Source organism: Periplaneta americana, chromosome 15 (genome assembly GCF_040183065.1).
Source record: "Periplaneta americana isolate PAMFEO1 chromosome 15, P.americana_PAMFEO1_priV1, whole genome shotgun sequence".
In the NCBI taxonomy this organism is placed as follows: Eukaryota; Metazoa; Arthropoda; class Insecta; order Blattodea; family Blattidae; genus Periplaneta; species Periplaneta americana.
The window spans coordinates 120,231,498-120,258,024 of record NC_091131.1 but is presented as its reverse complement, the minus strand read 5'-3'; the positions used below and the strand labels follow the sequence as shown (position 1 = coordinate 120,258,024).

The following is a 26,527-nucleotide window of genomic DNA, read 5'->3' as shown; positions in this document are numbered from 1 at the left end:
CAAATCAGGACTGTTATTTGGAGGATTGTAAACAAAATATATTGAAAAGTGTTCTTTGGATCTCCATAAATCCAGATATGCTATTTCTATCTTATCTGTTTCATTCATTTCTTTCACAATTTTGAAATTTTATGTGAGGTTATTTCTAACACCAATGAGCATACCACTAGCTATTTGTCTTCCTTTCGGTAAGAGGTACGTTGTATATCCTTTTATGCTGAAATTTTTCGTCTGGTTGTTACATATATTCGCCTCCATTATACCAAAAACATCTATTTGTTTGGTGAACAATACTTTGGCAAGTTCTGTTTTCTTATCCTGACTAAAACCTCTAGAATTCCATTGTAGTAACTTCACGTTTTCATCGTTCTTCCCTCCCAAGGCAGTCCCCACCCGGAGATCTGACCAGAGGACTATTACTCCAGAATATTTTACTTTGGGATGCAACATTTTAATGAGCTGATTTGAACCATTTTCTTGAAGGACACCATGTTTTTAAGAGTTGGCGGTTGTACTGTCCTTTCTCAACCCCCTATATGAAAGGAGGACCACACCTGTCTTTGGTCAGCGGGTCCTTCGGACCTAGCCGGGAGGGCTTACTTGAGTCCACCGACCGTTCCCACCTCTGCCTCCTGTGGGACGCATCTCTATGCCATGACAGGTTAGCATAGATAATTACCTGTTGGTCCGCGGGAGATATTTCATTTCTCTCCTACCACTCATTTCTGAGAGGCATTCCCCGATCTGCCACCTGGGGACGCGCCCTCTAGGGGTTACAGGTTCCCCCGAGGGATATTATGTAATGTTACCTCGTTCAGAACAATTACACTTACAGTCTGAACAATATTTCCACTATTATGATGCCATGTCGTGAACTCTGTCTTTTATAATAATTTTATAATCGTGTTTATGCACATAGCACAGTTATTTTAAGATAAAAGCATTATGCTGAAGTTTAGAAATTTGGAAGTGAAAGTTATAGATATAAGTTATATTCCAAAGTGCACTATTCTTCCGTTAAGGAGAGTTTGTATTTCATCCAAATTTTGGAAAAGCAGGAAATTGTTTTAGTTCTTTTCTCACATAATTCCAAATTCGAATATGTCTTATACATTAATAAAAAAAGGAAACATGCTAAGTAAAAGGATTCTGTCAAAATTGTAATATTTTATTTCGGATTATGATAAATTAACATAACTTCTTAAAAAAATGTCTTATGAAGTTTATTGGGAATATTTATGCTAAATGTGAAAGAAATATTCCATTATCTTTCTTTTTTATTTATTTGTTAGTGAAATTGTGAATTAAGACTCCTTGGCAGCGGCTCATGTCGGTATAATAACATTGTAAAGAGTATCAAATTTAAAATATCCATATTGTTTATCTTTCGTCAGTCAGCAACTCATGACCTGTGGGGTTTCTTTGACGGTTTGGTGAATGAATAAAATTTATCTGATTTCAAATATTTTTTGTTTAAGGCACAAGTTCAAATTTACGTCTTTTCTTTTTCTTTATAATTATTTTGCATGATACTAAGTTTCGAGAGTTTTTTTTTTAATCTTTACTGCAATAAAATTTTTCTGCTTTTCACTTGTGCATTTATGAAGTCTGTTTTTGTTTCCAAGAATTGATCCTTTCACATCTGTTTTTGTTTCCAAGAATTGATCCTTTCACATTTTTGTAATGACTGCTACTTTGTTTCTCATTAGATTTATAATTCAGTTTTCTTACTTTGGCAGTCTGCTGTGGTACAGTCTTTCAAAATGTTCTCTCCAGATTTTCTGGTGATATGCTGTTCGTCTCTGACGTTGTGTACATTATTTTTTCTTGTATAAATTTTAATTCTTTGATCTGGACTTGTTAAAAACCAGTAAAATCTGTGAACTATGTTGTGTACTTTTTCCACACTTAAAAATCAAACTTATTTTTGCAGTAAATATTGAAAATTTGTGCTTTTCTCCTCATACTTGAAACTATTTTCTACTATGGTATCATATTCCCAGTAAGGCAGCAAATATTAGCCATTTTAATATTCTTATACTAAAATTATTGGAGAATGCTGAGTTTGCAGTGAATGACCTGTCCTTGGGTAGAAAACTATGAATGAATATTATGATTAATAAATTAAATACGCACCAACACATCTAAATATAACAGAGGATCTGAAATTATCCATTGTAAGTCTACATAAACCCTTAAACTTTTATTATTTACAGTATGCAGTTCTTTGATTAAAGCGACACCTATTTGCTGTATAAAGATTGCCAACAGGCAGTTAAATGATCTCTCTCAAATGGCTGCGAAAAACAATAGAATTTATTGCCATTTAGTATGTTAATGATCTGTCATACTGACAGTAACGGTTAAAATTTTTAAACAGTTTATATGATAGAAGAACTCATTCAAGTATGTTTTACATCTGAGCCTTCAGTGGCAATGTTAAAAAGTCTAGTATGATTGACCAGTGACCACTGTGTTGTTTTTCCATTAAATTCTACCAGTCTCCCTTTTCTCCTCAAGTCTTGTGTTATAGCACCTAGTTTTTAGCAATGAAACTACAATTTATGAACTGTAACTAAACTTTTTCTCTCTGCTCTAATTGCATTTACATAATATATTCACAACATGGAGTATATTTAATAGATAAATACAGAGAGTTCCTGTGCAGACTGGTGTCACTCCAGCCTCTACTTAACAAAATCTGTTAATGGTGGTAACTGGTCATATGTTGTCGTACAGCAGGTCTGTACATTTTCCTATGCAGACTAGTCCCATTCCACTCTATCACCCAGCTTTCTTGGGATGGGCACTCCACTGTACCATCATAAGACAGAACATGACTATCTGGGACTGGTCTGCATAGGAATGCTCTCTATGTGTCCCATTGTACATAAAGAATCTGTTGTAGATAAAAGAAACGATGTAAATATATGAGGTTGAAGGCTTTTGTGTGTTCAGTTTGCGTCCTCTTCGGTGTATAAGTAATGTCATGGAATATTTTCGTATATTCTGTCTGGTTTCAATGTTAGTGGAGCTTCAAAACATCGAAGACATTCCATTTACTACACTTTTGAAACCAAAATATGTAAACAAGCAGTAGAAATTAGCATATTACGTAGATAATTCTATACTTTTCACGATAAAAATTATAATAAATATGTTTTAATAAGGATTTGTTTAAATATTTTACTGCTGTCATAATGAACGAGTGAAATGTAGCAGTTGAGGACTGATCAGTGGTTTAGTATATAAAAGAGCAGGAATTTTCTATCTCTGGACTTTTGGCCTTACTCAGGCACCTAAAAGAAGACACAAGATGTGCGGGTTTAGCATATATACATTAACTTTTTATTTTGTTTGTTTTTGTAAAATTAAATTGGAAGAATGATTGAATTTTATACTTATGAATTTCAATTTTTATACAGCTAAGTGTAATTTAAGAGTCTAAATAGTACATTTTCACTTGATTTAAATTATAAATATAATATATAATATTCTTAAAAGTATAATTCAAATATTGAGACTACAGTACATAATATAATATAAAAATCAGGACTATAATGCTATGATGCAGATATCAGTATAAATGAAATGTAACCATACAAGAATTTCGACTTTCGTCCACACACTTATCTGATTTAGGTTCAGTATAGATTCCCTCCTCGCATAATGTAAGAGAAATGCCGCATTAAATTCCTGCAGTCAGTGTCTGTTGTTCGTCTTACATTACCTCAGACTTAGCATTCTTCCATTTTCTGTCAGTCAATTCTTAACAAAAGAAGTTGAGATTCGTATTCTCATACTGTTAGGATTAGGAGTCGACCTTTTGTCTTGCATTTGTCCTGTGTTTTTTCAAGCAATAGCCTTGTCCCTTGCTGATCAGATGATAATGGCACTCATGGGTTGGGACTTCTAATGTTACATAATTCCCAGTTGCGGTGTGATAGAATGGGGGGCCAAATAAAGACAAAGATTAGATTAGTTTATATTTTTATTAATTGTTATGAAAGAACTTAGGTATAGCGTTAATTATTAGTCTATTAAAGTCAGCTGTGCAAAAAAGTTTGCCCTCTAAGATGTAAAAAGTATGATTTGCAGGTACATTGCATTAGAAGATAATAGCAAGAAAAATTGCAGTTTAATTTACAATCAATCAATCAATTTAGGGCATTTCAAAACCTAAGAGGTTTTTAGCCTCATTCATGATATATCGCCATTCGTCTCTGTTCTCTGCATCTTCTTGTCATCCTCCCACTGTAGAAAGATTATCATATACTTGGTCCTGCCAACAGAGACGAGGTCTACCAAGAGGTCTCTTACATCTTGGAGAATAGTCTAAAGCTTTTCTTAGAAGAGAGTCTTCATCATGCCGTAGAACATGTCCAAGCCAACGTAGTATTCAACTTTTTATTAAGGCTATTATGTCCGGATCTTTATAAATGTGTGTTATTTTCTAGAATGGGACCAAAAATCTTCCTCAAGATTTTGTTCTCAAAAGTAAAAAGGGATTTTGTTGGTTTATATATATATATATATATATCCAAGTTTCACAGCAATATAGGAGAGTTGGTAGGATTATTATTTTATAGCATCTTAATTTTGATAATCTAGAAAGGAGTTTGGAACTAAGCAATTTATGAAGGAAGTAGTAACACTTATTTGCTGTAACGAGTCTATCTATGTTCAATTTCTTTCCCAAAAAAACCTGTTTCATTAATTATACTTCCTAAGTATTTAAATTCAGTAACTCTCAATCATCTATTATAAGTAACCCTCTATTATTTGAGGTACGTGATATATTCGTGTATTAATTTACAATAAGTTTTGTAATTTTTAAAACTTATTTTACATCTTGGAAGAGAATGGGTTGAGAAGTAGCAGCAAATACTTAACATTCTTGAGCTATTTTATAGATTGGATAGATGTTATCCCAAATCTTAATACACATTTTCCAAATAATTTTTTGAAATATTAGATAAGGATAACTTAGTGACTTAATTTGTGTGAATTTAAGTGAATAGATAAAAGGTTCCCTTCAAAAATGTTATGGAATGTCATTAGCATGATATGATAGGATAATAGTAATTACTGCTTTAAATTAAATAGCTTTATATGAAAATTGGTATGTTTTTTTAATCTATTTTTTTTTATTCAGAGTAAAATTAATTTCTAAACAAATAGCTAAAACTTGGTTTAATTATTAATCCTCATGCTACATACTTTCACTATATCCCATGTTTCTTATTTTTATTAAGTTAAGTTTGGAGGTATTTGTAATATTGTAAGCTGGAGAGTTTATCGATAGTGTCTGACAAGGTTACTAATTTAAAAGTAACTAGCTAAGAAAGAGTTTTAATTTATAACATTAAACTTCTCTTCATTGAAACTAAAGGAAATGTAGTGACTCCTTGTTAAGAATTCTGCATGGAATTTGCCTGAATAAGTTTTTATTCAAAGCAGTTGTTTAATAGCACTGTTTACATATCGAGTTCAACTAAAAGGGAAGCAAATGCAAATATTGTATTATGTATTTATTTTTATTTTATTGGGTTATTTTACGATGCTGTATCAACATCTCAGGTTATTTAGCGTCTGAATGAAATGAAGGTGATAATGCCGGTGAAATGAGTCCGGGGTCCAACGAAAGTTACCCAGCATTTGCTCGTATTGGGTTGAAGGAAAAGTCCAGAAAAAACCTCAACCAGATAACTTGCCCCGAGCGGGATTCGAACCCGGGCCACCTGGTTTCGCGGCCAGACTCACTGACCATTACTCTACAGGTGTGGACTGTATTATGTATATACTTGGACATTGGACACTAACCTTTCAAACCAGTAGTTCTGTTAATAGGAATAATATACAAATGTATTTTATGCGATTTAAAAATAATAATAAAAGTATATGAAACCATTTCAATTCTTACCATCCACAATATACAAACCATCTTATCAAAGAATTTCATACTTTATTATATTACCGTATTGTTTACTGTATTATGAATCATAATCTGCAATTGAAGAGATCATCAGGACAAGTCACAATATAATATAAGTAAAGATTAAATACCAGATTTTGAGGAGTGATTGCTTAATGATACAATAACTTACGTATGTAGGAAAATTGAAAAATGTTTAGAAAGGTAATATGATTATTCAAATCAATAAATGTATTAATCCAACAAATTTTAATGAAAGTTGTTAAATTAAATAAGGAGACGCTCACATCTTTCTGTAAAAGAAATTAAATGTTGAAAACTATGAACTTCTTCAATGTTTGTGTGGCTTTCTTTTGTACATTATGTGTGTATTATAAACTTGTAATTGTTTTAAGTATAGAATCTGCTTCTCTTAACACACTTTCATTATTCTCAACTCTTTCTGAAATAATTATGTTATAATATATTTTTATATTTTGATTTGTACTTCAAGAATATATCAATCTTATTGTTCTAATAGACATTAGATGTAAATTCTTACAGATATATTGGTACCATTAGCATTCGGGAAAGTGTGTTACTGCTATATTATGGACAATTATTGTATGATGCTGCGTTAACTGAAGCTTCAATTTGTTTATTAGCAAAACTAAGGAGGAGAAATAATTAAGTACCTAGCATTTTTGTAATGTTTCTCAGACATTCACTGCCAAAACATCAGCATTCACAATGCTTGAGAAAAATGTACCCAATCAATATAAGTTGTGATGGATGACATTATATACGGCATACATTTTATTACATATCAAACATAATTTTCCTATGTACTCAAGACTTTGTTATACTTTTTACAATATGTATCCCAATTTTCACATATATGTTTACAGTATATTGCGGTTTTATTTTTCATTGTGATTATTTTATTATGTTATTACACCTATTATAAATCTTGCGTATAATGATTGCACTACCTATATAATCTCTGAAAGTGTAGTCAGCAATCAAATAACTAAGGTGATATAATGTGAGAGTATGTCTGTAAATGTCGACACAACAAATATTTCTGTATGTGAAGCTGACTATAGTATGATTCTTGCCTTTTGTATTGTAATAATGAAATTGTTTGTCATACAAACTTTCATAATAATGTTCTTGGTATTGTATTTTATCTTTTTTATTTCTTATATGTGAATCAAATGGAGATGAAAATTACAATTACTACGCTTTTAGCGCTCGGTATAATGGAAGAAACCAAACCTTTATAAATGATTTATTAGCTCTTATAATTTCGTATGTGTGATATGAAAGCAGTGTACTAACTTACCTGAGGAATGTGGAAGCAGTTATGAATATTATACTGTATGCCAGTAGTTATTACTTTTCAGTACTATGTGAAAGAACAAATTAACGGACATTAAGGATATTCCGTCTTCATTTGTCTGTTTTTCATATCTTCATCACCATGATCATCACTGTTGTCACCGCCACCATCATCTGCATTCATAGCTTAGGTAATAAAAAACCTATCTTAACTTGAGCAACTCAACACTTCTTTTCACTCAGCTAATATTTTGTCATATAAAGACGAATATTTAGGAAGACAATATGTATTCATTTTTTCATAGGTGATTTTTGAAATTTTGTTTATATTTATTTTTCCAGTACTGAAATTCTCTAGACATCATCAATTTAAATTCAGCTGCCACAGTTCTGTTTTCAGTATTTACAGGGCCATAATTTTACCTGGGCTTGCTTTCAGTGGTGCCATGGCCACATGTACACACTCCTCAGTTGCCAACAGTCCCCACATGGTAATCGAATCGATATAACGCACACACATTCTTATGTAAAAAGATAAATTAGATGATGGACAAGTCTTAACTTACAAGGGATGTTTGAGCTCGCTCAGAAAGGTGCAACCCTCAAACTTCATTAACTAATACAGCTCCCATATGTAAGTGAACACACAAAAAATTACCTGCCGATACCCAATGCGAAGGTCTGAAATTACTATGTGAATGTCATACGGCTACTAAAATAATTGGCTGTGAGCGGCTTATCAGCTGACTGTAGGTAAGCTGCCGCTACATCGTGGGATAGGCCTACAAGTAAACACGACCGCATGTTAGTTTGTAGCAGTGAGTGCTATCAGTGGGACGTAAGAATGTGCTCTCAAATGTTGTTGAATCCTGTCAATGTTTTGTTACATGTGACAAATTATTTTCGTGATTGTGCTGTAAGTGAAATCACTATACAAGAGACAGAAATGGCAGAATATATTATAAAACTTATAGAAGATCATCCATTCGGGGTGAATTACACTGCTGTCTAGACTTTAGAGATAACTAATGAAGAATCTCCAGATGAAGAAAGTGACATTGATACCTCATCTTCAGAATCTAGTACCCACAACCAGAACCCCCATTCCTCAACTGTGGTATTTGAGCCCAACAGATCTGACAATGATTCGCATTATTATCATATTGCCATCACCAATGAAATCATCAAGTTATGCACCAAGTCCACAGAAATAAACAACAAAAAAAATGTAAGTGCCGATTATAAGAGAAAAGCAGTGAAATACTAGCGGAATGAAAGTGGTGAAAAGAAGTATTCGTTAGCAAAAGTTCAGAAAAGGTTTCGGGCAGTTACGTTGAAACGGCAACTGCATCTTTGGAAATCACATTCAGTAGAGTTCAAAAGGTCATGTATGAAGCCCTATTGTCAAGATTTGTGCATGCCAGGCAAAATAAACAATATCTGATGCTGATTTAAAAGTGTGATCTGTAGACATTTCAAGAACAATATTCTCAGAGGGTACATTTAAAGCTTCGAGATCCTGGATTTATGATTTTAAAAAGTGCTACAAGCTCAAAAGGAGAAAAATCTCGAAATGAGTCTCCCGTTGGCATGCAAGAGAAGAGATAGAAATACAGAAAACGGCAGATGAATTTCTGAATGCAACAACACATTAACTTATTCATTATTCACCTTCTGCTATTTATAATACAGATCAGAGCTGCCTAAAAAGTAAATGAGAACAAAACGCACATTGTCTTTTGTTGGTGAAAAGTGTACCGAAAGCAAGGTCCAGTCTATTACAGCTCTTTCCCACTCCTACACGATTATGCCTAAGACTTTTTATCACATTGCAAGAACCGGCAGGAACTTTCTGCCTACAGTTTCTAAAACAAAGTTTAAGCCGAAAACATTATTGTTAAGGGTTCAAAATCCGGAAAATTAGGGAAAAAGGAGCTAAAAGATTGGTACGAAGAAGCTTTCTTTCCACTTACAGGTGATAAGTTCGCCTTGATTTTGGATTTGTGGACAACATACAATGATACCACGTGTCTAGAAAGTATCCCTCTTGGTAAAACAATTGAACTAGTTCAGATTCCTTCCAGAACGACGGGAATAGTTCAGCCTTTGGATAAGTTCTTTTTCTGTCAGTGGAAATCATTCTACCGCCGCTTGTCTGAACTAATATCGTCAAACGAAAGTGTAAAATTTGAACTATTCCACAGAGATAATATTTTGAAATTATTACAATCCTTCCTTCATTGTCAGTTTTGTGCAACAAGATTTCACAACATGATAAAATATTCATAGTTTACTCGCACTGACATCAGAAAGACCACCAGAATTCCTGACACCAAAATAGTTTTGTTTTGACAATATAAATACAAATTGTGAACAAAATAAGATGTTAGTGCGGTGTGCATGATGTAAAATGCATTTGTGTTTTAATCACTCAATTGAGCGTATGTTACACATTTATAGAGTGAAATAAGTACTCACTAATCACTGTGCCTCAAATAAGTAACAGACGTTCATACTTTGGATTATGTTTTGTAAATGGAATTAAAGACAAGCTGTACCACACTACATGCAGTGATAGGACAGATTCCGCACCGCACTATGCTCGAACAGCGCAGTGGGTTGCAGAACACGCAGGAGTCTATTGAACAATGCATTCCACCCAACATTCCAAGTAAGTTTTAAGAGCTTATTAATTTGTATCGGCAGGCAATTTTTTGTGTGTTCACTTACATATGGGAGCTGTATCAGTTAATGAAGTTTGAAGGTTGTACCTTTCTGAGCAAGTTCAAACATTCCTTGTTAGTATCATTATTTTGCAAATTAAAATTGTGAACGTCCGTAATATTGCTTACCTTTTTAAAGAAGCTGTTGAAATTGTTCTCCTTGTGCTTTGAGACAGATATAGCATTGTGACAAATTTTTATTCAACATTGTTACTTTGCTTGCTAAATGATGGTTACAGCTGGAAATGCCATTATCGTATCATATTGTGTAAAGAGTTGCTACAGCAGTCAGTTTTATGCAATAATCAATAATTGGCAGTTTTCTGTCAGCAGTTTATTTCATTATATTACTCGAATCACATGTTTCTGTTCGCATTCTGCAAGATGACTTACTCTATAGAAAAAAGAGTGCAAATTGTGGAAGCATATGCGAGAATGGGTTTGTTTAGGGAAACCCGCTAAATGTCCAGGGACAAGTTTCCAGGTAGAAGCCAACCAGCAATGAGAGCTATACAGGCTTTGATTAATAAGTAGCTTGCTATGAGATCTGCACATAATGCCAAAAAAAAAAAAAAAAAAACAACAAAAAAACAAAGAGCTCCTTCAGTTCGCATGCCAGAAGTTATTGACGACATTATTCAGAATTCGACGAAGTCAACACAGGGCAACTGAGAACCCTAACATTGTGCATCAGCAGTCATTACATGACTAAAAGATCGGTATATTTACTCTTTACTGACTCGGGCTACTTTTTCGTGCACCACCTGATTTTTTGCAGTTTGCCTAATGTTAGCAGATTTGATTTATACACTCTGACCTTTAAAATACTCCACAAATAAAAATCACAGAATGTTAGGTCTGGAGATCGAGTGGGCCATAACTCTGCACACACTGAAGTCCGAGCTGTATAAGCTGTAATCCCATCTTACTGAAACACACTATGCATTTGATCTTCTTAATTAAATGAGGAAAAGAAACTGTCCCAAAATTATAGCTATATACTGGACAGCATTAATTTTTTCATAAAACAAATAGAGCCAGTTATTCTATCGCACTCACGGCACATCTCACTCCAACCTTAGGATCATGTAGCAGATTTTGATGTATGAGTCTTGGATTTTGTGTTGTTCAGTACCAATTATTTTGACTGTTCACTTGGCCATGCATGTGAAACCACGCCTCATCATTGAAAAACACTAATTGCATATCTAAATTGTCGACACATATGGACTCAAGAAACCAGGTGCAAAACTGTATTCTCCTCTTCGGATTCTTGTCCTCTAAGGCTTGCACTTTTGTTGTTTTCTATGGACGAAATTTCAGTAATGTTGTCGTTCTGTATGCTGACCCACAGGTAACTCCTTGTTGGACTAACTTAGGAACTTTTGTGATGAACATTCTAATCAAGCACTCCTAACAGTAAGCTTTTTAATCCAGTACCATTCCTGTAGTTTTGAATTTGTTGATTATTTTATGTTAGGCATATCAGCCCCAGGAAAGCATTCCCGAATTGCTCTGTGACACTAAGCAGACGATTCATTTTGATAAAATTACAACAAATGAAAATGCTTTGTTCTGTACTGAATTTCTGTACCATGACTTACGCACTCATAATCCAAGAGAACTGAACAACACCACAGCACACTTATCGACTGCCTTGCTTTGTTTGTAATTGATCGTGCATACCATACTTATCACTGTTTGTGAGCGGATGTGCTTTGCTGCCAGTGGAACTGTACCACTGAAAGCAAGCCTGAATAAAATGATGACTCTGTAGAACTTGGGATACAGTATATATTAATTCACATTGGCAAGTTCACTGCTGTGGAGTAACAGCATGTCTAACCATGAAGCGAGTGAGGCCGGGTTCAAATCCTGGTTGGGGGTTTCTCCGAGATTTTCCATCAACCAATTGAAGTAGAATTGCTAGGTAATTTTCGGCATTGGCCCTCGGATTCATTTCACCATCAGTAATTCAAATGTCATTGTCATCATTGCCATAGTCTAGGTTAAGTTTACGGTGCAGCATGCTGTATTCAGACAAGAGCATGGCTGTTAAGCAAAAAAATCATTCACAGAACAGGTATTGTAAGCACAATAAGCCTCAGGCTACAGTGCAAGCCTTCAAGCTCCTCTGTAAAAAAAAAATCATATTGGCATAGCACGAATTATTTAAAATTTTGTTTGGTGTCTTTCCTGTCTTTATTTTTTTTTTTTTTTATGATTTATAATTTTTCCAAATATTTCTTAATGTTTTACTCGTTGTCAAGTGAGATATCACGTCCCAAGTTATTGAAATTATTAATTGAATTGTCATATCTTCATTTTCTTAGAAAACTGTAAATTTCATTTATCTGAAAAATATTTTATTGCAGTTCATCTTCAGGTTTAGTGACAGTTATCTGACCTTCAAGTTAGAAAATGATATTAATGTATATTTCATGTCCCTTTTTCAATTATTTTCATCTATGAAATGATTATCAATTTTGAATTTTACATATATTTATATGTAATATTATCATTTCAGTTTTTTTAGATTATTGTTTATTTAGTTAACTGTTCGAAGAAAAGTCTGGACCCCATAAGTGACACCAACAAGGCGTCACTCACGAGGCAAGTAGGCCAGGAGATAATGGGGTAGGATGGCCAGTTCCTTTCTCCCTTTACACTTATTATGATATGTTAATGAATCAGTTATTTAATTGCTTCCAAAATTAATAGTATAATCTGTCATGTGAAACAGAATCTATAAAAATTGAACTGACAAATTCACTCAGCTAAATATGTGAATGTCACATAATTTTTTATCGTATCAAGTCCTGAGCAAGTAGAGCCATTGATTACGGCAAACAGCTACATTTACAAAGTACCGAAATAATAAAATAGGACAAAGAGAAATACGTGGCATTATTTTATTTTGACATTTTATAAATTATAAATAAGCTGAGAAACAAAATGCAACTATATGATTGGTTTAAGGCTCACCAAACTAAATATGAAACAATAACATATTACTATTGTAGAGATGACAAACTTACAAAATTTGTCATATCTAAGGTTCGCAGCTTCATAACCTGTCTAAAATAATAAATTTCTGAGCACAGATTCCTTCAGAAGGAAAGTAAAGCTATTCTTTTCATATCGTAGATTTATGACATATTTATTGTGAAAGAACTTCAGGAGAAATTTACCAGCCTCTTCTCTCTCTCTTCAAAATTCATCTCTGCAAGTTGTCACTCTCGTCTGTCATTCTATCATTGGACATATTCTGCATTTCAGAATCGGACTTTAACACTGCCAGACAGGAGGAGCTCATGACAGGAAGAAACTTTCTGTGAGATCAAACTGCGCATGTGCGGACTTCCCATGCACTGCCAGTGTGATACTTAGCTGGATTATTTCCACGTGCACATTCCAGATCAAATCAAGAAGTTCCCTTCGTACTCCGGTTACACATCTTGCATATTCGAAGGTTAGGTTTGATTAGTTTAGGTTTTTATTAACCAAGTCCGTGCATGCGCATTTTGATCTCACAGTCAAGTTCTTCCTGTCGTAAGCTGCACATTGCCAGACTAGCAGAGTCCAGAAAGACTTTAAATGACGACTGTATGTAAAGGCATTGGAAGTGAACAGACAAAATAAAACCAAGTTCCATGTCATTTATAAATTTGTTATTCAATGAAATATTATTTTCTCATACTTACAAATCTTTCCTGCTACTTACCATTCTGTAAACCATTTTGTAAACTATTATGAAGTTTATGCCTTAAATGTACATGTTTTCACTGTGACATTTAATATAAAAAAATGTTATGACTATTTACCAGATGAAGATTATTTAAAATCGTATGTAATACATGGCAAATGATGCAAGCAAATAGAATGTAATCTATGTAATATGGCTATTTCTTTTATGTTACAGGTTTCAAAATAATTCTTTAGTTTTTACTGGTCAGGATGGGATTATAAAAGTAATCAATTGGATTCCTACATGAACATTTTAAGCGACTGATCGTCATTTTAGTTTAATTAATCATAAAATTTTTTGATAAAGAAATAATATTTCATGTCATTTTCTTCCTCATTGCAGTTCGATTTTTTAAAATACATTCCCAGATAAGAATATGTAAATGTTAAATTTATTTGTACATTTTTCTCTTAGAGTATATAATTACATACCATTCCCGTGTTTAATATATGAATAAAGAACCCATTCTTGTACTTTTCATCCTTCTTTGTATTACTGGACCCACTAATTAGTTCAGCATCCATACTAGTCTCCCAGGTCTAAGTGTTCGAATGAAATGCGTAACAAAATCAACAAACGAGGAAAATTGCAGAAGGTTACCATGATAATATATTCAGCAACATGTCAGTGTCACCTTCAGTGACTTGTCTAGCTAGTCAAATATGAATCGTGTGAAATTATGAAATAATCTTAAAGAAGAAAGAAAATCGAAATAGGTGAACAGCTTTTGTTGAAGCAATATATCATCAACATTGCTAGGTTGTGTTAGTGTAGCTTTCAAGAGGTTATAAAATCACAAGATCTCTTTTGGCTACGGTACCAATGTAGAAAAAAGAGAAATGAGATAATATTTTATATGTGCTATAAAAATAAGAATGTAATTTGAATAATGCCGGGAAAACTTTTTTTCATATGAATACTTGTCAGTAGTGATCAAGTAGTAGGTTTGAGCAATTGAGCCAGATTTTATATATGTATGGTATAAACTCATGTTAAAGACAGGGTGTGAAATGTTGACATTGATGAATTGTACCTCTGTATTAACCCTTATATTCAGATTTGTTTGTAATTATAGGAGATTGTTTGTATCTGTAAAATTTTGTGATATTTCATTAACGTGTATAGAAAGCTGAATAATAAGTAAACTGCACGTAAACGAAGAAAAGTAAAAGATGTTAATACATATTATGAATGTTGTATGATACATAATTCAGACTAAACTTGATCTAAACTTCTCAATTCTTGTTATTCATTTCGTTTGATGCTTTGAATTGTTTCATATAATACCAGGAGAGAAAATTTATTTGGTTACATATTCTAATGACATATGTACTTAAAAATGATTACCTAAATATTTCTTCATGTAATCACGGTCATAAAATTTATGTGCAGTTGCTTTGTTAAAGAGTAAAGTCTTTATTGCAATAATTGTAACATTTCACACTTTGCCTAACATTTTCAAGCATTGAAATACAAATTACAATGTTTGGAATAACTTTTTTCATAATGTTTGTGAGTTCGTGTGCGTGTGCCTGCGTGTGTGTCAATATATATATACCCACACATATATAGACACATATGTATAAGGAGAAATGTTATTGTTTACTGAATTTACAGTACTGTATGTGTGAAGCAAGGTAAAGTGAGTTCTGATTTCTTTTAAAAAAGTGTTGTTTTATTAAAGAAATTGAAATAAGTTTATGACAAAAAGAATAAACTTACGATAACATATACATTTTTTTCTTTGTGAAAAGCACATTCTATTCTTAATTTGTTCTCCTTTCGTACACAAGACACTTTACATCCAACAATTTATGCATTGTCTTCAGTACTTATATAAAGAAAACTGAAGTATTGATTGAATGGATAGATGGATGGATATTTGATTAATTGATTGGTTGGTTGATCGTATACATACATACATACATACATACATACATACAGACATCCTGTCACTTGCCAGCTGACCATAGGGCTGTAAGAGTTTCCTCCATCTCACACAATTAGCAGCCAACACTTTAATCTCTTTCCGCACCTTTCCCACTTGCTCTCCATTGCTCTCCTCCATGTCATTCTTTGTCTCCTCTTTCTCCTGTTTTCTTGCGAATTCCAATCCAGGGCTGCTTTGGTCACATCTCCATCTTCTTTTCTCTAGGTGTGTCCTATCCATTTCCACTTCCTTTTTTGATCTTGGTCTTTATTTTTTTCTGTCCCATCTCTTCCTACAGTTTATTGTTGGTCCACCTCACACCCATTATCTGTCAGAGACATTTGTTGATAAACATTTGCATTTTATTCATGGTCGCTGTAACCATCTCCATATTGGTCATAGCTGTGCAAATGCGCCCTTCGCTTCCCCTTCATTTGCCATGATGAGGTTCAGCTGATGGGCGTGGCAGTATACATATTGAGTATTTGGATAGAACTCTTTAATTCTTTTTTGCATTTCATTACTGCCCTCACTCATGACCGCACATCCATAAGTTTGAGCAATTAATTTATTGGAGGTCTTCTGCGACATGTCAACCAATTTCCTCCTTTATGTACATATACAAAGCTTCGTTATTTTGTTCAAAAGAGTTCTTAAGGCCCAGAACCTCTCTACTCGCTTTCCATTTGTAATGTATCGGGAAATCTCTACTAGTTGAGTAGTATTCGATATGTCTGTCATCTGATCAGCCATGACTGCTAAAAAGTCAGCAGCATTCTTTATTTCTTTGAAATGTCATCGTGGCTTGAAGGATTTCGTTCTGTATAGTGTTTGTTATGTCCTTAAACACTGTTGCTCTTTCCAAATGTTGCTTAAGAGCCGCGTCCAATTCAGAACTGGAATTGATAGAGGCCAAGAAAAATGCTAGCATTTAAAGATGAGTCTCTATCATCATAACTTCTTAAAGCCAAGTCAAAAGCTCCACAGAACCGCATGCACATATCTATTCTTGGTAACTTTATCATTGTTAAGTTCAACAGATGGCTATAACTTAATCTAATTGTGTGTTTATTTGACCCAACACTGCTAATTTAACATATTGTTGATGTGTGCAGCTGAAGAATCGTGTTTTTTTTTTAATTCTTTCATTCATGTGGTTCAAATCAATCATACCTCCAGAACGATAATCAAAATGATTTATTTACTACACACAGTCCTCAGTTCAAACAGAAAAATAAATAAAATTCATAAAACCTACTTGTTTTTGTCAATGAATGTTCGCCTTAGAACAATAGGCAAGGAAAAGAAAATACAGCGTCTTTTATATTGCAGCCACATATTGCATTTTTCATTAAGCCCGACTGTTGAATTTTCTTGTCACTTCTCTATCATTGTTCTTCGTCACTTGTAATTTTAATTCATGTGTAGATCTACTCATCTTCTTTATTTTGAGCTTTTCGTGTAAAGGTCTTTTAGAAAATTACACATTTAAAAGATTTTGCACTCTATTCATTGTAATATTTATGATGGAACAAGCTAACAATTACTGCAGACAGCTTGAGAACACATCTGAAAATGCTGTTAACCCCTCCTGTCTATGCACTGTACTACCTCCCTACCATGCTCCAAAGCCTGCCAGTGAAACAGTACTATTGCTCATGCTTCAATGGAACAGTGCACTGCAAGCGTCGAGCAATAAACATAAGTCCCAGGCGTCAACAAGACCAATACACGTGCAGTGTTATTTTTACGTAGTATTATAATAAAAAACGTTATTTGAAGAGGTGGTGCACTGCTCCTGTGCTCCTTAAGAGAAATTGCCACTGCATTCATGCAATGTATTGCAATAACTGTGTAAATGGAAAATATGCCTCATTTATCACATTTACATATACATACCAGTGGTGAAATTAAGGTGTAAATTGAGAATCTGGAGAAACATTTTGTAGCATTTCTGGGGTGACTTTAGCACAGGCTTCAGTGATACGTTTCTTTAAATGTTCCACATTCTCCATTTTCTCTTCATATACCAAGCTCTTTATATAACCCCAAAAGAAAAAATCAAGGGGTGTTAAATCTGGAGCCCTGGCCGGTCATTTTACTGGTCTACGCTGACCAATCCAATGTCCAGGGAACTGTTTGTCCAGTCTGCTTCAACATTTCAGTGGTTTAACCCACCAGAATGAAGAATGATATCAATTCTTCTCTTTTTCGATAATGCCATCACGAAAATCAAGAAATTTGTTATAGGAAAACTTCAAATAATCACAACAATGCATTGAAACTGTCACAGGTTAACTAAACAATAAAGCAGGAAAAGTTAATTACCAGAATTGCATAAAAATATCTTTTCCAAAACCTCCTTAGTATTGTACCATGTTATAAAATATCTGTAGACGCAGTAACTAATGTTTGTATCATTATGACAGTTATCTTTAAATAACTTGAAAATGATTAGAGATATCTCAAAATGGATTGCACCATTGGGTTTTTTTTTTTTTTTTTCAGAAAATTTCACATGATTTTGAGTACTTACATGACCTCCTTTCCATTTAAAATTTCAAAGTTACTTCCAAAATGGGGGCTTTTGAGATAGCCGAGGACTAGAATCGAAAGTGTCACTGGTAGAGCATTTGGTCTTACAAAGACTGGTAACATCTACAGTAATCGAAAATCAAGCATATGGAAGATATTTATTTTGATTCACCCTGTATAACTTATTTGTCTCATAGCACCCTGTTAGCCAAGAATATTTCTTATACCATGAAAATTGAAAACTTATATTTTGTCTTCCTCCATCCGCTATTTTAATATGTAAATGTGATGTCGATTTTCTGTCTTTGGTTTCTCTTTTAATTCTACAAATAATGACCTCAATGTTCTCTCAGTAGGCCTATGGGCCATTTTACACAAAATTATATGTAACACATACATACACACACACACACACACACACTTTTGATTAAACTAACACTGAACAACGTAGCACATTCGCAGAACACCAATATGGCGCAATGTATTATAATTGAGGCTAGCTGCATTTCTTACTGAGATGTAGCAAATCAATACCCCCTCCCCAGCCCCTCAAGATTGTGAGTCAAGGTCGTAGCCATGCCTTTAGAGGCTTGTGCCACGAGCCTCTCGCACTGAACTCTTCATCCTGGAATGACTGTCAACAGTGAACTTAACATATGGAAGAATCTGAGTGAAAACCAATTGTTACAATACATCGTTATTACGAATTTATAGGCCTACTGATACTAGGTATAATAACTCAAATTTTTTTGGGAGGCTAAGCCTCAAAAGCCTCTTGAGAGTTTCGCCACTGATACATACAATTATCTTGCCTTCTTTGTTGGAACTTTTGTATAGCCATCAAAGTAAGTAATTTTTGAGAGTATAATTTCTCTGCATTCAACAATTATTAAATTTGATGTTTATCAGGTACCGGTAGTATCCTTTTATCTATGAAATAAAAGCATAAACATTGGAAGTAAGTTCAAGAGCATAAGATTATAGTTATAAACCGTTTAAAAAATGTCCGTTGTGTACCTGAAGCCCAACTTCAACAGAAGTTTTCTCAATGATGTCTTCCCTGCTCTAAAACGTGTGAACTGTGACTTTCGTGAACTTCAGTGTCAGCCTCTGCTTATGAGTAGCAGAGAGTCGTCTTGTGGCTTCAGTAATTATATAAAGAAAACTGAAGTATTGATTGAATGGATAGGGTTTATGTTTTATTTTCAGAAACTGAAATATTCGCCTTTTATTAAAAAGTACATAGAGAAATTAATAAAGTAAAACAGCAAATAAAATAAAATAATAGTGTATTATTATATAGGCTTATGCGAGAAATATCTAACAAGGACTACTTACTAACACATTTCCTTTCTGAGTCGGAATGTTCCATGAAATTGGGAAATGGTACACAAGAAATTTCATACCATGCTGAATATTTTTTTGTTTCTGTATTTGTACACTTCATTTCGAATGTTCCAAATATATGGCCTTTTCTTATTCTCCGTCAGAAATACCTCAATGTCAACTTTCTCTACATCCATATCACCCATTGAATCCAATCACAATGCGCAATGCACCACTATACGTTTGAAAATTCCAACAGCCAGTACTATAATACACGTGTGATATGTCGTCTGGACCGTGTCTGTGGCTCAAGTGCTAGCATACTGGTCTTCCGTCGAAGCTGTTCGGGTTCGATCCCGGCCAGGTCGTGATGGAACAGCAGACTTTGCAGAGAATTTTTCTTGGAGTTCTCTATCATTCCACCAACACTCTCCACCTCCGACTCACTCCCTCTATCATCTTCAATAATAAAAATAGGCTGGGTGAAGTCTTGGGGGTAGTACGGATTTTCGATGTTGATATAGGAAGGGCTTGGGGTTCCGACCCCTAGGGCTTATCGGCTACTCATGCACGAAACAGAACCTGACTGTATCAAGAGCTGTGGGAGGATGACCCACCTGTCAGCATCGGATTAACGAATGTCACTCAGGCACCTGTCGGATTTGGACAATCCTCGCATAGGTTATATAGACATACAAAGAGCCAAAGCATGCCTAAGTGTATTGGGTTCAGCCCTCATAAAAGTCAAGATATGTCCTCTGGATGCTCGCCGCCAAACTGCTGCATTCGCTCATGGGATTGATGCAATATAAAAAAATAGCCTACAGCAAACTTGCGGTCACTGTGCAGTTTCCATTCCGCTATGGGCGATGGGCTGACATGTGGAAACTCTCCGTCCTATGTGAACTGCTGCATTTAAATTAGTGTGCCATAGAAAAAGGTGCAGCTACGTTCCGCAGACATTCTGCTCGTGTGAACTGGGACTAAGTTAAAAATGATGGCAAGTGCAATTAGCTTTATTGAAGATTATCGCAAATAAGAGTGCCTATGGAGTGTTTAACCATAATTTTGAGAATTAAGTACCTAGGCCTAAGTATTGGACTGATATTTAATATTAATTAATAAAATAAATACCGGTATATATAGGTAGAGAAGATGACGTTCAACATGGCACATCATGTAGACATAAAACCTACATGCGTCTTAATTTGAACATGCATTTTCAATTTGCGACTTTCAATATCCTCCCCAAATTGCATGCATACATGACCAGTGGTACTCCTTACGAGGCCTGCGGGCCACATGCAACTCTCTAGGACATTTATTGTGGCTCTTCGAATAATTTACTTTCATTACATTTACATCTAAATTCTAAGTATAAATATATCTTTATTGAAATTCTACAAAACTTTAGATATTCCTGTATCATTCCTAGCAGTGCAGTGCAGTAGTACACGTGTTCAGTAAAGCAATGTATTAAATTTCTATATTCAGCCTTATTGGTTTTGATGAGATGTATGTTTGTTTGGCAGACTGTTTGAATTTGTTCAAAATGAAATATACATTTTTCTTAGTTTCTATAAACAAGCGACTGAATATTCAGTTAAGACTGATTCACAAAGAGCTGGGAACGGAAACGACAACGAGAACGGAAATATTGTTAAAATAAATGTATTTAACATTATTTCCATTCTCGTTCTCGTTTCTATTCCCTTTTTATTATGAATTAGCCTTTACTATTATACTCCTATTCAGTTGAACAGTTAATTGATAGTGGTAAGTTTATTGTAGTGCAGTGTTTAATAATGGCTGGTGTTTTTTTTAAAGGAAGAAAAAGAAAACTGGAAGATGAAAGAAGAGTTTTTCAAGATAGTTGGGAGCATGATTTTTTCTTCATATCTGCTAAAAAGGGAGGCAGTGCTATGTGTATTATGTCGTGACATAGGTCAAGGTTATAAACGATTTAATTTTAATAGGCATTGTAATACCGTGCATTCAAATTTTGACGCTAAGTATCCTAAAGATTTTAAATTGAGAGCAGAAAAACTAAAAACGTTAAAAATGACAGCAGATGTAACTGGGTTGTCAATTTTTGGTCCTGAGATTAGAAATCTCAAAAATGAACTTATTGATGTCCAGCAGGATTCAGAACTAGAAGGTATTTTTCAAGAAAAACGAAAAACAAATTCAGTTTTAGAGTTTTGGAATACTTACTGGCTTTTAAGGAACCCGAAGGTTCATTGCCGCCCTCACATAAGCCCGCCATAGGTCCCTATCCTGAGCAAGATCAATCCAGTGTCTATCATCATATACCACCTCCCTCAAATCCATTTTAATATTATCTTCCCATCTACGTTTCGGCCTACCCAAAGGTCTTTTTCCTTCCGGCCTCCCAACTAACACACTATATACATTTCTGGATTTGCCCATATGTGCTACATGTCCTGCCCATTGGTCGTGCCAGAGAATCAGTTCCATTCCGAGGCTTATTTGAAGGTTTCGTAACAAGCTGTTTTTTTTACAGTGATGGGTTGTTAGCCCTTCGCCCAACCCCCAAGCTGGAGGTCCACCCCTCATCGGCTGTCCGCGACTGCTTCAATATATTCACAGCTACCCTCCATATCTGGAGGCCGTCTCCTCGATCCGCAAGTTTAGAGTTTTGGAATACAGTTTTAGAAACATAGTTCGAAAACTTGGTGTCGTGTGCATATAAAATTTTGTCTCTTTTTGGATCAACATATACCTATTTGTGAAATAACTTTCAAGATAAAGTTCATCAAGAGTAAACATAGATTTCGTCTCACTAATGTGAACTTGAAAATCTGTCACAAATCAACCAGCTCGTATTGACAAAATTGTGCAAGAGAGTAGCAGAGTTCGACCTTCAACTTCACAAGGAGTAATCTACACAACTGCAAGTTACCTTAAAATTATGTAATAATAATAATAATAATAATAATAATAATAATAATAATAATGATAATAAAAAGTCAACTATTAATATAAAAATCAATGACAGTAATCAGTAATTAATGTGTTTATCCATAAATGTAATAAGGCTGCGTGTTACCAAGTTTGAGTACTGTGAAATTTGGCGCGGCTCTCCGACAAATACTGTTTCTTATATTCGGCTCTCTCGTGATTTCTAGTGAGTACCACTGGTGTACAGAGTTTTTTTTTTTTTTTAGCGTGCAGTCAAACACAATTTGTGCAGTAATAAACCAATATGTGCAATAATAAAAGTTCAAAGACAACAACAGATACTAAGTGAAAGCAATAGCCTTATATTAATGGAAATTTGCATTGTATAAGTTACACACTTACAATAAACAGAAAAGTACAAGTAATGTAAACAAGGGTAGTATAATTATGCAAAATTGATATAAAAAATTAACTCGTAACAGCATCTTAGAATTTTGGTGCCAATTTGTGCAGTTTATTACTTAAATTGCTTAAGAAAAACTCTGCTGATGTAGATGACCTTTACCACAACTAGTAGCTATATATAATCACGAAGGTCAATATTCATCCATAGATAGTTGCTAACCATTAGGATCGCTACTATCGCCTCATTACAGCCAATGCGAAATAGTACCGGCATAGTCTATTGTTCCTAGTACCCTCATCAACTCAAGCTTCATGACTATATACCACAGTCTGTGCTATATATTAGACTGTGACTACTATCACAGTCTAGTATATACAGTCGCGAAGCTCAATACGTAGTAAATATGCAAACATTAGATAGTTGCTCACCACTAGGATCGCTAATACCGCCTCATTACAGGCAATCAGTGTTGCCAACTGGACGGAAATTCCGTCAAAAATGGGAAAAAAATGGCTTTGACGGGTGACGGATTTTCTGGCGGAAATTACGATTTACATCGTCTTTTGACATTTTTAGCTGTTGTCATTTTTAATTGTTTAATTTTTGGAACATTTTGCTTTTTATTTGAACAGCCCTGCCTGTTCCATACTATGTTTAAAATCCCCTGTTTCAGATTTCCTCGCAATCAAGTAAGATGTTGACGAATTATTAGCCTATTTTAATCAGGATTTGTAAGTAAGTTGTGTTAAAATTTGCTTTATATATATATATATATATATTGGGTGTTATATTTTTAATTTTGACGGATTCTGACGGATTTCTAGGTGTTATAAAGGTAAAGGTATCCCCGTAACTTGCCATGAAGGCACTTGGGGGGCATGGAGGTAGAGCCTCATGCTTTCCATGACCTCGGCACTAGAATGAGGTGGTGTGGTCGGCACCACGCTCTGACCGCCTTTTACCCCCGGGAAAGACCCGGTACTCAATTTTATAAGAGGCTGAGTGAACCTCGGGGCCGTTCTGAAAGTTTGGCAACGAGAAAAAATCCTGTCACCACCTGGGATCGAACCCCGGACCTTCCAGTCCGTAGCCAGCTGCTCTACCAACTGAGCTACCCGGCCGCCCCTCTAGGTGTTATACTGACGGGAATACAATTTATGTGTTGGCAACACTGCAGGCAATGCAAAATAGTACAGTCTATTGTTTCTAGCATCCTCAAAACTCAAGCTTCGTGACTATATAGTAGACTGTGCTACTATTATAATATTTTTATACTATGCGGGCTAAATGCTAGTAGTCGACTCTTCGCAAACGATTCGACTCTCCCAATGAATCGAAGAAATCGACTTTCGCGACCCTGGTGCAGTGGTGTTCATTCGCGCACATCTCTAAAGAATATGGTTGTTCGTTTTCGTTTAATGGCTGTGTAAGGCAAGTTAGTAATTGCGTAAGCCTAATAATTAACACTGTGTTGGAAAGTATATTCTTGTACATCGTATATTAGTGAGTGAGAAATACAGCTGGAGGTCAAAGAAATACCGAGCCAAATACAACAAAATGATTCAGTTGCTCATTACAAATCTAAACAATATAATTCTGGATACGAAATGACGACAATGAAAACGACGGGAGGTGCATCTCCAAGTCGAAAAATTAACGTTTTGAGCCATGTAAAGTACGAGCACTTGGTTGCGGGTATATCAGGAGGCGTAGCGTCAACTCTTATTTTGCATCCCTTGGATCTCATCAAAATTAGGTTTGCAGGTATGTAACAACTCACGTTGGTCACAAACGTAGTGAAATAATTATGTAAGAAAAAATTGTATTGGATAGGCTTGATCATAAATTTTCGCTCTTAAATTATAAGCCTTACAAAATTTATTTTATAAGTTAGGTTATATTTTATTTTCCTTAGTAAGTAACCCATAAGTTATAACAGTAACAGGTTTGAGAGAGAAATCAAACAATATATTTGGTAGGCTGTGTAAATGTACGATGTTTTATTAACTGTCATTCAGTAGCTTTATAAGTTACGATGTTATTTTGACTCGTAAACTTTGAGCGAAGTCCTTACATTACATTGTTACGATATTTTAGGACAGAAATTAATTCAGATTCTTAGAACAATTTTCTTCATTAGATTGATTATCTTTCAAAATAGCACTGAAAAGGTCAATTCTCCAAGGAAAAGTCCCTTTCTCACCAGACTTAAACTAATTTGCATGGGAAATTTGGATTACAAATATGTCCTTTCAGTGATGCCGAAAGTCACAATTTTATGCTTGAGCAGAAGATTGTTTATGTAATGCTTATGTAGTTTAAAGGAGACTTTTATGAGAGGTAATGCATCTTATGGAAGCTAGACAATATTGTATCTTAAAATAATTAGTCCAGTACAATTTTCAGATAAGCTTACAGGAAAATTTATGGCTAAATTAGCGAATAGGTACCTACTTACCTTCATACCCCGCTTATACACTTTCAGTTGTTTTCAATGAAAGTTCAATATGTTAGCGCCAGTGTAAACCAAATTTTCACTGCCGTAACACATTTAACTTCTTATTGCACTAAATATGGGATGTTCATTAGGCCTACATTAATGTATTGATTATTGCATAAAACGTACTTCAGGTGCAAAATGTAAAAATGAGTAGGCCTATTGATTCTAATAAATCGCCATACATGACATGCTTCCTGCTTCAATCACTAGGTGGCTCCCTACTTGGTGTAGCAGGACGTACACATTTAAACAAAAAGATTAGGTGTGTATTGTTAGATTAGATTAGGTGTGTAGTATTATGTAAGAGATTAGCCTACGTTAAATTAGGTGTGTAGTATTATGTGAGAAGTTATTGGTAGAGTAGAGTAAGATTGCACAGGGGGATAGTTACCACTCACCTTCCACCACTGATTTTTACTCTACTCTACCGGCACTATATTAATGAAAATAGTTTGTCATAGTCGAGTGTACTATTTATGAAGATACCATGTGTTTTATATGGGGGAGCTGAATTGAATTTTGGTAATTCCTAAACTATAAAAAATAGGTAGGCTACATGAATTATTTTTTTGCATACTACTTCTGAGCATTATTTGGTACATACATGCAAACTTCAAAGCTGTAGTGTAAGTAATATCAGCATTATTAATTATTCATATTAATTTTATGTTGATATTATATCAGTATAGGCTAATTCCTATCGGGCGCGCTTCCGGACAGGGGCAGTGGCATTTCCTCTAAGGATAGAGCCCAGTTTAGGTGTGTGTATATTAATCGAAAATTAGGGGCTAGAAATTATTGAGAATAGGACGCATGTTTATGTGACATTTTTTCCGATTAATACATACACACCTAAACTGGGCTCTAACCTTACGGGAAATGCCACTGCCCCTGTTCGGAAGCTCTTCCTATCTTGTGCTATAGCTAATTTCACAAATTTTTTAATACCGGTATTTTTTTTTCTCAAGGTAGCTTATGGCATGGTATTAACATAATTGGCATTTAAGTTAGTTTGCTCAGGCTCTTAATTGAGGCACTCAGAAGCAAAGTGATACAAGTGACATTTAGTAAGTTTTGAGATAAGTGACTTTGAAGTTGAAACTGAAATTAAAAAATCTGTTACAGGACTATGTTGCTGTAAATTTACAGTTGTAGGCCTATATGTTGGTACCTATATTTTTT

At 34.5% G+C, this 26,527-nt stretch overlaps 2 protein-coding genes across 3 annotated transcripts in view; both read left to right on the top strand.

The window, feature by feature from the left end:
- The window catches only part of Rpn13 (regulatory particle non-ATPase 13), a 625,061-nt gene that overhangs the window by 335,239 nt on the left and 263,295 nt on the right, over positions 1–26,527 (top strand). The gene's annotated exons all lie outside the window — the stretch shown is intronic.
- LOC138715299 (solute carrier family 25 member 32) overlaps positions 24,126–26,527 on the top strand; it is a 78,161-nt gene continuing 75,759 nt past the window's right edge. The window contains exon 1 of one of the 2 annotated variants that reach the window (XR_011336217.1): positions 24,126–24,609. Coding sequence is in view for 1 of the 2 variants with exons in the window: in XM_069848070.1 (XP_069704171.1) it covers positions 24,453–24,609 (157 nt within the window). In the remaining variant the exon portion in view is untranslated. The remainder of the gene's footprint in view (positions 24,610–26,527) is intronic. The other variant, XM_069848070.1, reaches the window with a different exon arrangement.